The 14,909-nt window shown below is 53.6% G+C and overlaps 1 protein-coding gene across 1 annotated transcript; it reads left to right on the top strand.

Moving 5' to 3' along the window:
- The first annotated feature begins 3,563 nt into the window (after positions 1–3,563).
- Positions 3,564–14,451, top strand: LOC119112696 (translation initiation factor IF-2). Its single transcript, XM_037236953.1, has 4 exons — positions 3,564–4,914; positions 5,548–5,640; positions 8,149–8,299; positions 14,295–14,451. The coding sequence occupies exons 1-4, from the start codon at positions 4,047–4,049 to the stop codon at positions 14,449–14,451; spliced, it is 1,269 nt and encodes a 422-aa protein (XP_037092848.1). The 5' UTR covers positions 3,564–4,046.
- The last annotated feature ends 458 nt before the right edge of the window (positions 14,452–14,909 follow it).

Genomic DNA, 14,909 nt, shown 5'->3' with positions numbered 1-14,909 from the left:
CTCCAAATTAGACAGGTATAGTACAACTCTGGGAGTTGGAAAGGGAATCGTGATAAAGTTGTTATGCTATTATTGACGCTCCCTTATCGTCTTCCTGCCAAAGCTCAAGAGACCAATTACTTGGTCTCGCCCAGGAGTTTCTCTGCGAGGAGACTAAATTTCGTATAGAGCGTCTGAAACCACCTTAAAAGGTCTTCCCTGTCTTAAAATCCGCGGCACCGCTCGTCAGAGAAATGCTCTTTTATGGCCATGGTTTGCTATGGTTAAGGAGATTTAAAGCAAGGAAGCTGAAAGGCAACATGTCGTGAAAAATAATATTGGGTTAGTCGCTTACCCAGGAGTATAGTGTCCTATTCAGTTGCTACAAGACGTCACATCGCGAAAAATCGTCGTGAGGTAAGGCATGCACCCAGGAGTGGGATTTCTTCTATAGATTGGTCAGTGGACTTCAGTCCACTGGGGATCCTTTTTCAATCCAAAGCTGGGAACCGGCATATGCTCCTTTTGCGGAGTCAAAGCGCCGATAAGTGGCTTATTATAACTGGATAAGCGTGGCAGGCTTTTCATCCCCTCCCCTTCCCTTGCTTAGCTCTTCCCGCGAACGGGAAGGGTGAGATATGTATACACATAAATATATATATATATATATATATATATATATATATTTGATTGACAAAACAATTTGGTTGACAATATATATATATACATATATATATATATATATATATATATATATATATATATATATATATATATGTACGCATATATAGTCTGTTCTGCACCTTTCTATTTGACATTTGTCCTTTTCGACTTTTTGTTATTTGACTTCCCCTATTTGTTTTTTTGCCCGTTTGGCTTTTTGCCTTCTTCCTTTTTTATTTTTATCGCTTTTGACTTTGTGTCATCTGACGTTTTCTAGTTTTGATTCTTTTGGCTTTTCCCTTTCTTGCTTTGATTTACATCCTGTTTGATCTTTTTATCAATTGAGTTCTTTGCCATTTCACTTTTCTTGGGTACGAGAATGATGATGATGATTGGGGTTTTAGGGCGCGCCGACTTCTAGGGTCATTTTGCGCCCATTGGGTACGGGAATGGGTAAGACGTTACGTAAGACGAAATGTCGGCAGACGCTTCGAGGAAGACTACACAATGTTGCTGTTTGTGCTTAATTAGTCCTAACCAGCCCCATTCACACTGCATTTGCAATTACCAACGCAGAAGAGCACGCGTATTTGTGAACTTCGTCAAAACTTTCTATAATATTGAATGGAAGGCCTGGAAAATACAAGCGGTTTTGTAACGGGCGGGTACAAATTATTAGGAATGGGTAGCGCGCGGCTAGCGGCGCAGTTGCCTGGGTAGCGGGTGGATTCGATGGAGGAAACCTTACTCGTGAGAGCCTCCAATGCAGCTGGCTGTGTTAGACAGAGCGGCTGATTGGGGAAGCGTTACTGACAGAGAGGTAGAGTGGGGAGATATGGTCGACGGAGAGACAGGGAGGAGCAGCTGACCGTGGCTCCGTGACCGTGAATGGCGACAGACTTGAGAGCAGCGGCAGAGTGGAGAGAGCGGGAGTCGCGGCCGCGGCTCACCGCCGCCGATCGATCAATGTGGCCTCTGTGCGACGCCCAGCCCAGCCTGCAGCCCCGGCGGCGACAGACGTGCAGCCCTGGCCGCCTCGCCCGGACGCAGGCCGGCGGCAGGACGCAGTGAGCCTGCCGCCTCCGACGGTCGCGCGCCTGTGCCGTGTCGCTGCGTGGATTGGGTGCAGGGAACGCCAGACGTCCAGCTGGATTCTGCAGAAGAGCACCCGGTGCCGGTTCATGGATCGTGAGCGCGTCGGCGGTGCGCAAGCGCAGCGATCTGACGCCGTGATGCGCGGCTGGCGGTGATGTTTGCCATAGGCCAAAACACGCAATTTCCGGATTAGGGAACAAAATGTTCGTAGTGTAGTGAAAGTCACCGCGAGTTTTTGTGTACTGCCTTCCCCGTGTTCGCAAACCCTCTCGTAAACGGAAGCCTTGATCTGGATCCAGATTTGGAAACGGATGACCATGAAAGCCTCTGACGGCTGTGATCTGAGGAGGCGTCTCCCCGCAGGTATGGTAGACCCGAGCGTGACCGAAATGGCTTGGGTTTTTAAAAAAATGTACATATTCTCGTTGGGTCATGTTGATACTAACTTTCTTTATTGAACATTTACGTGTCGTTCAATTATTGATGCCTGAAGTCAGGAGCTTGTTGGAACTGGGTGCGCTGCAAGACGAAGATGGACAGGCCCCCGCTCCACTCTCGAGGTAGCCTTAACGACGTTGATGGCTTTGGTCGAAGTAATGAGCCAGTTACCATCGAGTCCCAACAGATGTTTTACTGCCCTGCCGGTAACCCACGACACGGCCTGCTTAGGACAGCTTATTCCCCGCTTGTGAGGGCATTTTAATGGCGGCGCCGCGAAAGGACCGATGATCGACGCCCATCGCGCCACAGATGTGACCTGGGCTCGCTTCCATGCAGCCACGAGACCTTACGACGCGTGTATGCTTGTCCGCAGGATACAACGGCTTAGGGACGCTGATACAAGTCCCAGCAGCAGCTCATGGTCGCCCAAGCCCTGGCTCAGATTCAGCCTGAGACAGGCGGAAAACAGTGGTCCCAGCTGGAGGTCTGGAAGGTCGGATAGGCTGCGCCTCCACCCGTTCATGGCAGGCATCGTACCGCTGCCACGAGACTACGAGCGTGACCCAGCCGCTTCATCTCAGATCCCTCTCAGCCAAGAGTTCCCAGACCAAGCCAACTGTTTGGATTGTCTCGGCGGCGCGTTCTCGGCGAAGCGTTCAGCTCGGTCCAACGGCCCGCGAGCCACCGACCGCAGCCTGCCGGCCATCGCCCCGGTGACGAGGAGTCCGGCCAGGAGTCCGGCCAGGAGTTCGGCCAAGAGTCCGCAGCCGGAGCTGGAGCAAGGGAGTCCCGGTCCGGCCCGCGCCCCAACTGGGGCCGTCCTGAGGCGCCAAATCCCGACCCTAGCCTCCGCGGGCCGGCCTGCGCCAGCTTCCCCACGGCGCGGGCCGGACCGGGCGCAGCAGAGCGGCCTGCCGCCGCTGTCGGAGCCCGCGCCCGCGCCCCCTCCCCGCGCAGGCCGCCGTCCGGCCACCATGGAGCAGGCGGAGGACGCCAACTTTAACCCGCTGCCGTCCGGCGCCGCCGCGTCATGCGTCGCCAATGCATCACCGTCGCCGCAGAGACGGCTCGCTTACCAGGCGAGGCCGGCGCCGAACGTGGCGCACTCGCCAGCGAGAGTGAGTCGTTCCGTCAACAACAACCTTCCGGCGCCGAACGGGCGAGGCGGCCTGGTGGGCGACACTCTGCCGCGACCTCATGACAGCAGAAGGGCGCTAAAGGACGGCGGAGAGATCATTCACGTGCCAAGGGGCTGTGACGACGTCAGTTACGACCTGAAGGGCGGTGACGAGATTAGTCGCGCCCCGAGGGGCGGTGACGAGATCAGCCGAGTTCCGAGGGGCGGTGACGAGATCAGCCGCGTCCAGAGGGGTTGTGACGAGGCCAGTCGCGTTCCTAGGGGTTATGGCGAGTTTAGTCACGCCCCGAGAGGCTGTGACGAGATTGGTCGCGCCCCGGGGGGCTGTGACGCGATCAGTCGCATCCCGAGGGGCTGTGACGGGATCAGTCGCGCGGTGGACAGAAAGGGTGAGTTCAAGCGCGCGGTAAAGACAAGTGACGTGTCCTTTCGCGCAGAAAGAAAAAGCGTGCAGTTCAGTCTTGCACCAAGCAACAGCGACGAACTCAGTAGCGCTACGAGGAGTAGTGTCTATTCTAACCGCACAGCATCTAACAGCAGCGAATTAAGTCACGCAGAAAGAAACAGTGATGGGTCTAGTCCTCCATTTCGAAACAGAAGCAGTCATGCAAGGACGAGCGGTGAAGAATCAAACTGCAACTCACGGGGTGAGGGAGCCTTCAGCCACTCAGAATGTGACAATGACAAGCTAAGTCGTACACTGAGGAACGGTGTTGCCTTGGATCGGGTGATGCGCAACAGTGACAAAGTCGGTCGCTCAGAAGGGAACGATGGTGGTAAATATCGTACAGCAAGGATTGGTGACGTGTTCACTCATGCAGAAGGCTACAGTGACGAGAATAATCGTTCGCAGACAAACAGTGACGATTTTGATCGGGTGGCTCGTAACAGCGACAACGTCGTTCGGGCAGGAAGGAACGATGGCGGAATGCATCGTACAGTAAAGAGCGGTGGCGAGTTCACTGATGCAGAGGGAAACAGTGATGAGAATAATCGCTCGCTGGGCAACCGTGATGATTTTGATCGGGCAGTTCGTAACAGTGACAGCGTTAGTCGGGCAGGAAGGAACAATAGCGGGATATGTCGTACAGAAAGGATTGGTGGCGAGTTCAATCATGCAGAAAGAAACAGTGACGGGTATAATCGTTCGCTGAGAACCAGTGACGATTTTGATCGGGTAGCATGTAGCAATGACAAAGTCAGCCGGGCAGGGAGGAACGGTGGTGAGTTAAGTCGTACAGCACGGAACCGTGGCGCGTTCACTCACGCAGAGAGGACAAATGACGTGATCAGCCGCGCGCCGAGGAACAGTGACGATCTGTCTTGGCAAACGCGCAACAAGGAAGACCTCAGCCTTACAGGGAGAAACGGCGGTCGGACAAGCCGCACAACGAGAGACAGTGACGAGTCTAGCCGCACAACGAGAGACAGTGACGAGTCTAGCCGCCCAGCGAGATCCGGCGGCGAGCTCAGCGGCGATCCGCCCAGATCCCTGGACGACACTGGTCACTCCTCCACCGTCCAGCGCGCCGTGGGCAAGGCATTCATCACAAGAAGTCAGTCGCCGCTCTCGACGGACTCATCCCTGGCGAGCTCGGGTACGCTCACGTCATGGAGGGAGGGGGCCAAAGCGCTTGTTGAGATGGGCGATGATGGGTGATGTAGTAAAGATTCACCCATGAGGTAATGAAATCTGGGCACACAGATTCCTCTTAGCCGTGTAGACTGATTGGTAGTACACTTCGTCGTTTCAGGGGTCTGGTTTGTAGGGGAATCCTTTTGAGACTCCAGATCCCATTCGTTGTTACAGGTGGCTGTTTTAGGGGGATCCTTTTGAGGCTCCAGATCGCATTCGTTGTTACAAGGGGGCTGTTTTATGGGGCGGGGGTGTTTTTGAGGCTCCAGATCCCATTCCATTTTCTCAAGGCTCCATCGTGGATGGCTTAGAAGCCCAGCGGGAGTCCGAAACTGCCACAAATGCCAGCTACGTTTTGGGAGTTTCAGTCATGTTGGAAAATAGAAATAGGGTATACGACAGAACTCATATAGATGTATTAATTTTATGGAAGCGTGGCCTACAAGTACCTAAGTACAGATTTAGCTCGTATCGTTTTGTCAATCCTTGCGTAGTTTTGCGCACCAGTTTGAATTTAGATAAAATGTCATGTGCTCCTATGTTCCAAAGGTAAATACCACCATCATTTGAGGTTTACAGAGTCACTGCCTTTCAGGGTCAGCGGTGGCGCAAAGCGATTTCAGAGATTCCGAAGCTGGTCCAGAGGTGGCGCTGCTGACGAGCGGCTTGTTTTCGCCTGCTGAAGCACGTACGTAGCAACGAACACAAATGTGCCTGTCCGCTGCTAAGATACCCCAACGTTTCCGATCAATATGACTCGGCTCAAGGACTGTTCAAGGACCTAAGCACCACCAAAACAGATTGAAGGGGCCACAGAAGCCACGCTCTGATCACGCCCTCTGTCACGTGTTCAGGCCCCAATCTCCATCACCCCAAGGTGCGAAGTAAGGCCTTAACAGTATTGCTCCCATAACACACGGAATAAGGCATACTCGCTTGTCTTTATTCGCTTGTGGGCCCACCAGCACGCCTGGCCTTAAAGTCCCGTACTAATGGCCCGCCTGCCCTCGGTCTGCTCACGAGAGCACCTGCTCTATAACAGCCACTCGGGACGCTTATCATGGCCACCGTGCCGCTTGGCGACTGGGGCTTCCCGGAACGGTGGCAGAGCCAGCCGCTGCTGCCAGGCAGGCGATGTGTGCAGCACACTGCCCTCTAGCAGCGCCGCTTGACTGCTGTACAGCGCATCAGCCGCGCCAGACCAGCCTCGACGGCACCAGCTTGAACGAGCGGCACATGCTCAGTATGCAGGCTGCTGGAATATGGCTGAAGTAGGAAATCACGAGCACCGGTGCGAACCTGGGAGCTGCGCTTGCACAACTGCAAAACCGGATTGGAGCTCAATGAGCCGCCTTTGTTTCTTCGAACTCGAGGATAGCATGCTTGAGGTTTTCGCAACTCGCTGAAATTTCGCGGTGCACTGCACGCCTGGTGCCCGCGTGCGGTGCGGTGCACTGCACGCCTGGTGCCCGCGTGCGGTGCGGTGCACTGCACGCCTGGTGCCCGCGTGCGGTGCGGTGCACTGCATGTCTCGTAGCCGCCTGCGGTGCGGTGCACTGCATGTTTTGGACCCGCCTACGCGGGTGAAAGTATTGCACGCGCTGTCACCTGTCTTGCACCGAGCCGCTGATGATACGGCTGGCAGCAACCTGTCATATCAGCGATACGGCTAAAAGACATCAAGCGTAAAGTTTCAATATTCGCTGATGGCATTCTGCATGTTAGAAGGATCAATTTAGAGTTGCCGGCTACTTCTTGGTGACGCATGGGTCTTTCCAAGGTTATTCGGCCTCTATCCGAACGTAAAAATAATACGGATGATGTGGGCGGACCATGATGCTTGAAATACAGGTGATGTGGGTGTACCGTGATGCTTGAAACAAACCAGAGCATGCGAGCGGTCGAAAATGAAACGGGGAAGAAGATGAAGGTCTTGAGAATCGTGTTCGAAAGTGATGAACAGGAAATTATGCGTGAGAACTGCAACAAAAGACTAAATGAAATGGCATCTGTTATACCGATGACCATTCAGAATCGCTTCAGACGAGTGTTGATCTGCGCGCCGCTTCTGGCTCTCCTTCGAACGTGGTCGATAGACTGAATCTACCTTGAAGGTTTGATATTGTTATCGGAAGCCGGTAGAAGAAGGAAACGGCATGTTCGATGGATTTGATTCATGCTTCGCGATTATCTGGTTGTGTCATGCTTGATTTGCTTGCAAAGTGCATTGTGTTGAAAGTGACGGACGTCGTGCGATTACCATTGCACAACATATCAAGCGAAGTGTTTATTGCATCGGACTTCCTCACATGAAAATACGCATTATTTGTGTTTTCGTTTGCACTGTTTCGGTTGTTCACGTCTTGCATGAAGCTGTTTAAAAAGTTGACATCGTTGAACCCATTCCCTAAAAGCATTCAACTTGCGGCACATGTCTAGATGGCCGAACAATGATGTAGACATGGCTCGCATCCATGTAACGAAATGGCAGGCGTGTTTGACTTCAGTCTACAAGTGTCTGTCACTTTGAACTCGTCCCTATCAGGTATCCATCCATCGACTTCTGCTGTTTTGGCAACATTGCGCCGCTCATCAGCGCACATTCCTTGACTATTCCTTCCGAGCGAACAGTGCAGAGCATGGTCGGTTACCGGGCCGGTGCGGGCCAGAACCCGTCAGGACGCAGCCAATTACTGACCATGGTCGGTTACCGGGCCGGTGCGGGCCAGAACCCGTCCGGACGCAGCCAGTCGCTGACCATGGTCGGTTACCGGGCCGGTGCGGGCCAGAACCCGTCAGGACGCAGCCAATCACTGACCATGGTCGGTTACCGGGCCGGTGCGGGCCAGAACCCGTCCGGACGCAGCCAGTCACTGACCATGGTCGGTTACCGGGCCGGTGCGGGCCAGAACCCGTCAGGACGCAGCCAGTCACTGACCATGGTCGGTTACCGGGCCGGTGCGGGCCAGAACCCGTCAGGGCGCAGCCAGTCACTGACCATGGTCGGTTACCGGGCCGGTGCGGGCCAGAACCCGTCAGGACGCAGCCAGTCACTGACCATGGTCGGTTACCGGGCCGGTGCGGGCCAGAACCCGTCAGGGCGCAGCCAGTCACTGACCATGGTCGGTTACCGGGCCGGTGCGGGCCAGAACCCGTCAGGACGCAGCCAGTCACTGACCGTGGCACGCCTGGCCAGTGTTGCAGGAGATGAGCGTCACTGGGGTGCTGGGTGTCAACGGCAGTGCTGCGCCGCCGCTGGCCGGCGTGACGCCTGACCCGCGGCCGGCTCGACCCGACCCCAGGCAGCGTCGGTCCGATCCCACCGCTGGCCTTCAGAAGCGGCACAGGTACGTTACGACCCGCCCGCGCACGTGCGGCCCGTCCCTGGTTGCCGGAGGTGCCCGTCTCTGGTTGCCGGAGGTGTCCGTCTGTGGTTGCCGGAGGTGCCCGTCTCCGGTTGCCGGAGGTGCCCGTCTCTGGCTGCTGGAGATGCCCGTCTCTGGTTGCTGGAGGTGCCTGTCTCTGGTTGTCGGAGGCGAGCTGGACGGTGGACAGGTTTCCCGACAGCCAGGGGAGCGTCATTAGATGAGCAAATGCGTTGCATGAGGCCCTGGTTATTAGTGTTCTGCCCAAGAGAACGTTATGCTTTTATAATAAAAGAGATGGATGGTGAATTACGCATGCCTTTTACCGAATGTTGCTGGTTGCAGAACTCTGAGGAACATATCCATGCCTTTTTATACCAAAGTGGCGCAGTTTGCTGAAAATAAATGAAATGCATCACTTGGTCATTTGTTTTAATCCCACTTAACAGCATCACACATGAACTCAGCGTGAACTTAGCATCCACATCTGCCCCAGAAAAATGGATTAGATGTACTGCGTTTAAACGAAGAATTACCGGTGGATGTGCCTGTAACCCAATTATTTGTGTAGACATGCATTTTAGGATCCATTGGTGAACGATATTATCACGGTGCTTTGTCTCGAAATATCGCTCCGCTTACGTCCCGATAACCTGAATTCGAAGCAACATTTTCAAACTGTGTGCAAACGATGACGGCGTTCCTACTTCGGTAGAGAAGGGAACAATTTTCTACGTGTTTCTATTCGAATTGCTCTGCTGCAAAATGCAATTGCTTTCAGTGCTGTATGTGACACTGCCTCCTGCCACCGAAATTGTGCACAAATTTTTATCACATTTTGAAACCACCCAAGTCCGTGACTTGTGCAAGAGTGCAGATGATCGAGTGCCCGCAAGCACACGCGGACGCTCACAGAGATCGACCATGTGGTCTATCCTCAATGGCTTCATGTGTTTGCGTGTCGCTGTCACCCAGGATTTCTGAAATGTGGGCCCACACTCGACATGTGTTCGGGGTATCTTTGAAATCACCTAAGAGGAAAACGACACAATGCCCACCGTGTCCACCGCGTCTATGTTGAACGAATGCAGTAAGTTGTACGCATGCTTTCCAAATGAGCGCCGTACCAGCGGCACGTCGTTCACGTCGCTCAGTGCCACAGTGCCATGGCGGCACTGTGGCACTTGAGTCTACTCCGAACTCAGTGTCTGCGTCAGCTGCAGTGTGTGGCAGAAAAGGCTCAGGTGTGACAGAGAAGGCTCAGCTCCGGTGGTCAACATCCTTTCTTGATGGCGAACACTCGAATGGCGATGTGCATTGTGTGTCTGTGCAAAAGACGCAATGCTAGGGTGATATCTGGCACTTGGCATTGCAAAGCCGATCGAATATAAATTGCAGGTCTTCATTCACGGTGAATACTATCTTCAAATCTAGTTCATTTCAGCAAAGCCAGCAATCGCTCGAAATCAGCTTTGCAGCTATCGTGGTAATGCCTGCCGACGGCTGCAGCGCATTTAACGCAAATGGTGCCTGGAGGTCGCCAGCCTTGAGGCACGCGCTCAAAACTCGTTTCAAATCCGGGTTTGTACAGGTCTGAGATGGTGTGGAAACACCTGCCCAGCGGCTCCCGTCGTCCCCCAGCGGCAGGTCGTCAAAACTAAGTAGCATTTAAGCATACACACATTCAACATGCGCTTGGGTGGGGTGAGGTGGGGAAGCAAATTGACCCTCAAAGGTTTTTCCACAATGATTTCCAAACGGCGCGGCGTGGCCGCGCCAAACATTGCATAACTGTAGGCGGGGGTGGAAAAAGTGCCTTTTCTGTCACCGACGACATTTGGAACCATCTGAACTGTCACCTGAGGTCAATCTTTCAAAAACTGTTGCAATACAACCATACATGCAATATATCTCTTAATACAATAAGCCACAAAAACAAAGACAACTTAAATGCAATGTGGTATAACCAAGAAACATTTCAATTTCGGGAGTTCATTTACACTAAGTTTCATTTGCTGGCCATCAAACACTGAATGAAGGTTGAGACCAATCAGTCAGAAGTATCAGATAAAGGCATACTTATCCTAACCAGCATAAAGACGCGCGGTTTCCTACTCAATTGGGAAGGGTGGGGGAGAGGTGGGATTGTGCCTCGTAACTAGGGGTGCAGTTTCCTATCTAAGCTATCATTTGTATTCATTATTTCTCAGTTATCATAATTTCGGGGTTCAGCCCCAGAAAACTAATTTTGAGGAACTATACCCCTGCTGGCAGCTGCAAAAAAATTGCGTCAAATCTGAAAAAATCGTTTTAAGTGCATTTCGGAGGCAAGCTTAACCATTTTTTCTTCCTGCATCCTCTCCCTTCCCCTTCCATCCCTCACCACTACGCATTTTGCAAAACTGCATCCCTGTGGCCCTACATTTACCGATAACATAGTTCTACAAGCACTTGAAACAATATCACATTTGTTTTGTGGCGTCATCGTACAATCAGCTAAATGCGTTGGCGACCTTAATTATCTTGGCATAACCATTGCCGGTGCAGAACTCGCGCTTCGTAACATGATCCCAAACATTTACAGCAAACCCATACAATATTGGTGTCAGCAAATGCACATACATTTTTGAACACCTCTAGCGCCTTCACTTAGCTTTATATGCAATATGATAACAACTTAAAGCGTTTTATTTCATGCTTGTCCACCGACCAGTGCGCTAAGTGTGAGGTGCAACGGGCAATGTGAGAGGCCTACACCAGCGCCGATGCTCGGCCTCTTGGCTCAAAGTCGCTGTTTCTCTCAGTAGCAGCAAGCCCCGGATGAATCCTTGACATCTGTCGCTCCAGCGACATCCGTTTACCCCTAAAGCTATGGCTCAGGTATCCACAAACAACGATCCTAGATTGGCAGGGCTTTTTAAGGGTATTACCTAAAAGAAACTGACGATTAGCCAGTCTGCTTCTCATGACATGAACACAACCGGCAGCAGCCCGCGGCCTTGCACTGAACCCAACGCATGAACCCAACGCATTACCGCGTGGCGAGCAATCGAGCCCATCTGTCTAAATGACACGGCGCTTTAAAACGCCGCGTGGCGAGCAATCAAGCCCATCTGTCTAAATGACACGGCGCTTTAAAACGCCGCGTAGCAATTGATCACGTTCGTCGCGAGATGTTGTGGTCAGCTACGGTTCTTGCGATTAGTAACAAGCGTAGTTATTTGGTATGCTGTGCTCTTTAATACATTGGGTAAATCTTGGCTGAAAAATCAGTAAAAACCACTGATCTGAGCTGCATTCGAAAAGCACTGTGTCGCCACTGATCTGTGATGTCAGCACCGATATAGCATAGTTTGAAGCATTTTTCTGTCATAAAATAAGAGCAGTCTCGTAGGTATCTCGTCAACTTGATCTTAGCAACGTCAAACGAAGTCACTGGTCTCATTGGCATTCTCCTAAAAACAGCTTTCTAGGTTCACAGTGGTTGCATGAGCAAGTCTGGGGGCACTTGAGACATCAGTCTGGAGTCTGACCTTGTTTTATCTTATTCGACCCCAATGCCTAGGAACCTCAAATTTTGACAAAAGAGAGTTCACGAACTTTAAATCTACAGTATTTAGGCTACCCTGGAAATTTGGTATTTCTAGTTATCTTGGTTTTTGATATCTCAGGGTCAGATTAACCTATTGAGCGAAGGGTATTGAACTGTCCACCCGGGCGCGTGTTAAGCAAAATTACGGCGAATTATAACTGAGATAGTGTCTTAAGAAAGCTGTGAAGTTCTACGTTTCCATATGGCGTCAGGCTGAGAGGGAAGTGGCGTTGGGTCGGGCATGAACACGCTGTCATGCACAAATACAACAAACAGTCTGGAGACAGATAAAATGTGGAAGCAGGTACTGGGTTTCAACCGAAAAAGGTTCGTAGTGTCCAGTCCACCAAAACCGCTCGACACCAAGGGTCGTTGACACGCACGGGACGTGCGAGACGACGGCATCTTTCCTCGGCATTCCACAGCCATCTTGTCTGCTATCTTGCAGACCTCATAGAACAGAAGGAAGGAACGAAACTGTGATAAATTATCGAGCGCAGGCCTAATTGTGATGAGAAGTTCTTCCGGTTTTTCTGCCATCGTGAGCTACGAGAACTTATCAAGAAAAGAGTCCCTGGCGTGAAACAAAGGATAGCTTGTAGGAACTTGAAGTCTGGTGGAAATAGTTTATTCTCGGACAACGGCGTTCAACCTTTGACAACGTGAAACTATCCCAATTTCCAGGTGGTGTTCCTCGTACTCGCAGGATGCCGCCTGGCCGCCTCAGTCGATCGGTCCATTACGAGGGTGGCAGGGGCGCGAGCAGGTTTCCGCAAATGGGGCCAATAGCTCAGAGTTTTTCACTAGAAAACTCTTAGCACGCCGTAGCTACGCCAATTTCTAGCCTGAAAGAAATAAGCAGCATTGCACATTTAATCTACGCATTCCCACATGTCTGTCTTGATTTTGCATAGCAGAATATATTAGCAGAAATATTACTGCGTGTAAAAAATTTACAAGAGTGACCGACAGGTGGTAAGAGTTAAAAGTTGTCGTGCCCCCGACACCTTAGCTCGAACGCGCCACTGAGTGGTGACATGCATGAAATGACATGAGGCTGGAATTAAAAGAGCTCGTAGCATGATGCTACCTGCATGCTCGGATTCACCTGCTTATCGAGTGCCCGATTTCCTCCGTTTTCCATGGCTGGACTGGCTGGCAGCTCATGGCGCCAGCTGACCAAAGAGCTCGTCACCACGAACTGTTTCCGTGGTGTGGATGGCCAGCCATGGAACCAGCTCACTCGGCTCCCACGTGACCCGCCAGCTCAGGTGTGACGTCACCTGTCAGCTCAGGTGTGACGCCACACCGTCAGCTGTTGGTCCGACGCCGTCTGATTGGCTGTCGTCTGACGTTCCGCCTCGTGCCTGGATGATGTCACCTGTCTCGGTCAGCTGTCGTTATAGCGCCTTTGGCCAGCCAGCCTGGTCAGCTGGCGGTTAGTTCGGGTCCAGCCCTGCCCCCGGGCGTGCTACCCTTTCATTCCCGCGGGCGAGGAGGCTGCGATTAGCCCGCTCTCTCTCTCCGTATGATCACTCGCGGCGCTCACTGGCCGACGGCCACTTTCCATACGCTTCTCTGGGCATAATGCGCTCCTTGAGCAATAGTACAGCTCGCTTTCAATGTTATTCAGCTCCATTTGTTCGCTGGCGGTCCTCAGTTCCAGTGAGTAGCTTTGGTTCCTTCGACGCGCCAACTTGACGTGCTTCTATGACATATTTTTAATACCTATTATTTACACCGTCAAAGTGCACCCTTCTGTTCGCTCCTTTGGCGCTCTCATTTCCGGTGGACGCCATTTGCTCTCCGTAGGAGCTCGTCCTCGCTCTCGGCGTGCACAGATTGCCCATTCGGCGTGCTCGATCTCCTCGCCCACCAAACGCTCCCTGCACGCGTCCAGTTCCAGCGAGGTCTCATCGCTCTGGGGACGGGTCAGCCCCAGTGACCTCTACAGTTCGTGCCTGGGCGGCCAGCCGGGCGTTGCCTGTCGGCCGGCCGCCGCGCCACCGCGGCCGCCAGCGGAGGACACACAGCTGTGACGTCACAGGTGTGTCGCTCTTGCTTCCGAAGATCGCCAAGTGAGTCACGGGTGCGTCGGCACTGCCGCCTGGCGCGGCGAGCATCATGCTGTGCACATGCGATGAAATGCGCGGGCGGACAGGTGCCGTCTGCCCCGGCCGGCTCCACAAGAAGGGAGCGCCTGGGCTGTTCAGACAGGCGCGCAGGGCTTCGATAAGTCCCCTCCCCCCCCCCCCCCCCAACATACCAGCCGGACCGTCTGGTTGAGCGCCGGCAGCTCCAACGCCGTGACGGAAAATCGATTGTTTAGACGGTATGATATATAAGCTGAGCTTGGAGCGTGGGCTTGCGATCTGTTCTCCCGAGCTGGCTGGAATACCAGGCCGACCACATCGCGTTGCCGCGATCGCTGGACGTCGACGGACTCTCACTGCAGCGGCCATTGTTGGACGGCGACCTTGGCGGGCCGCCCAGCCGACCGACCGCAGTCGTATCCGGCGATCAGCTGACGGGCCGGCCGTGAGCCGTGCCTCGCAGGGCAGGCACGGTCAATGGGGACGCTCCGGCGGTCACGCGGCGGTAAGGCTGCCGCTCGTGACGCGCCAGCGGGATTCCACGGGCGGGCGTCGGTTTCAGAGGCGGAGAGGCTCGATGTGGGTCTGGAGTCGGCCTGTCGTCGTCACCTCGTGCCCAGGTGCCCCACCCCGGTCCGGCCTCGGCCCCGGCCTCTCGTCCGCAACACAAACTGTGACGTCATCAGTCCTGGCGGGACCGTGGCCATATTTGGTGGCGGACGGCCAGCGTGGGGCCGATCCTGAGCCGATAGCCGACGCCGCGCCCTCGCGCCGTTTCGAAACGCGCCCGGCGGCCGGCCGGTGGACTCGCGCCTCATTTGTAATGCGCTGCGATGTGCGGCGCCAAACCCATCGGCGGCTCATGCATATGCCGGCGGCCGTGCTGGGCGGCCGTGACGCGGCGCCG

The sequence above is a fragment of the Pollicipes pollicipes genome, unplaced genomic scaffold (genome assembly GCF_011947565.3).
Source record: "Pollicipes pollicipes isolate AB1234 unplaced genomic scaffold, Ppol_2.1 Scaffold_7261;HRSCAF=8764_pilon_pilon_pilon, whole genome shotgun sequence".
In the NCBI taxonomy this organism is placed as follows: domain Eukaryota; kingdom Metazoa; phylum Arthropoda; class Thecostraca; order Pollicipedomorpha; family Pollicipedidae; genus Pollicipes; species Pollicipes pollicipes.
Note: the sequence above shows the minus strand (reverse complement) of the source record. Positions and strands in the feature narration are given on the sequence as shown.

What these genes read in the sequence shown, in the direction of transcription:
- LOC119112696 (XM_037236953.1), top strand. Translation starts at nt 4,047, where the DNA reads ATGCGCAACAGTGACAAAGTCGGTCGCTCAGAAGGGAACGATGGTGGT. An exon ending in GTTTTCGCCTGCTGAAGCAC is followed by an intron (nt 5,641 to 8,148) that starts GTACGTAGCAAC and finishes ACGCCTGGCCAG; the next exon opens with TGTTGCAGGAGATGAGCGTC. An exon ending in GGCCTTCAGAAGCGGCACAG is followed by an intron (nt 8,300 to 14,294) that starts GTACGTTACGAC and finishes TGTTCTCCCGAG; the next exon opens with CTGGCTGGAATACCAGGCCG.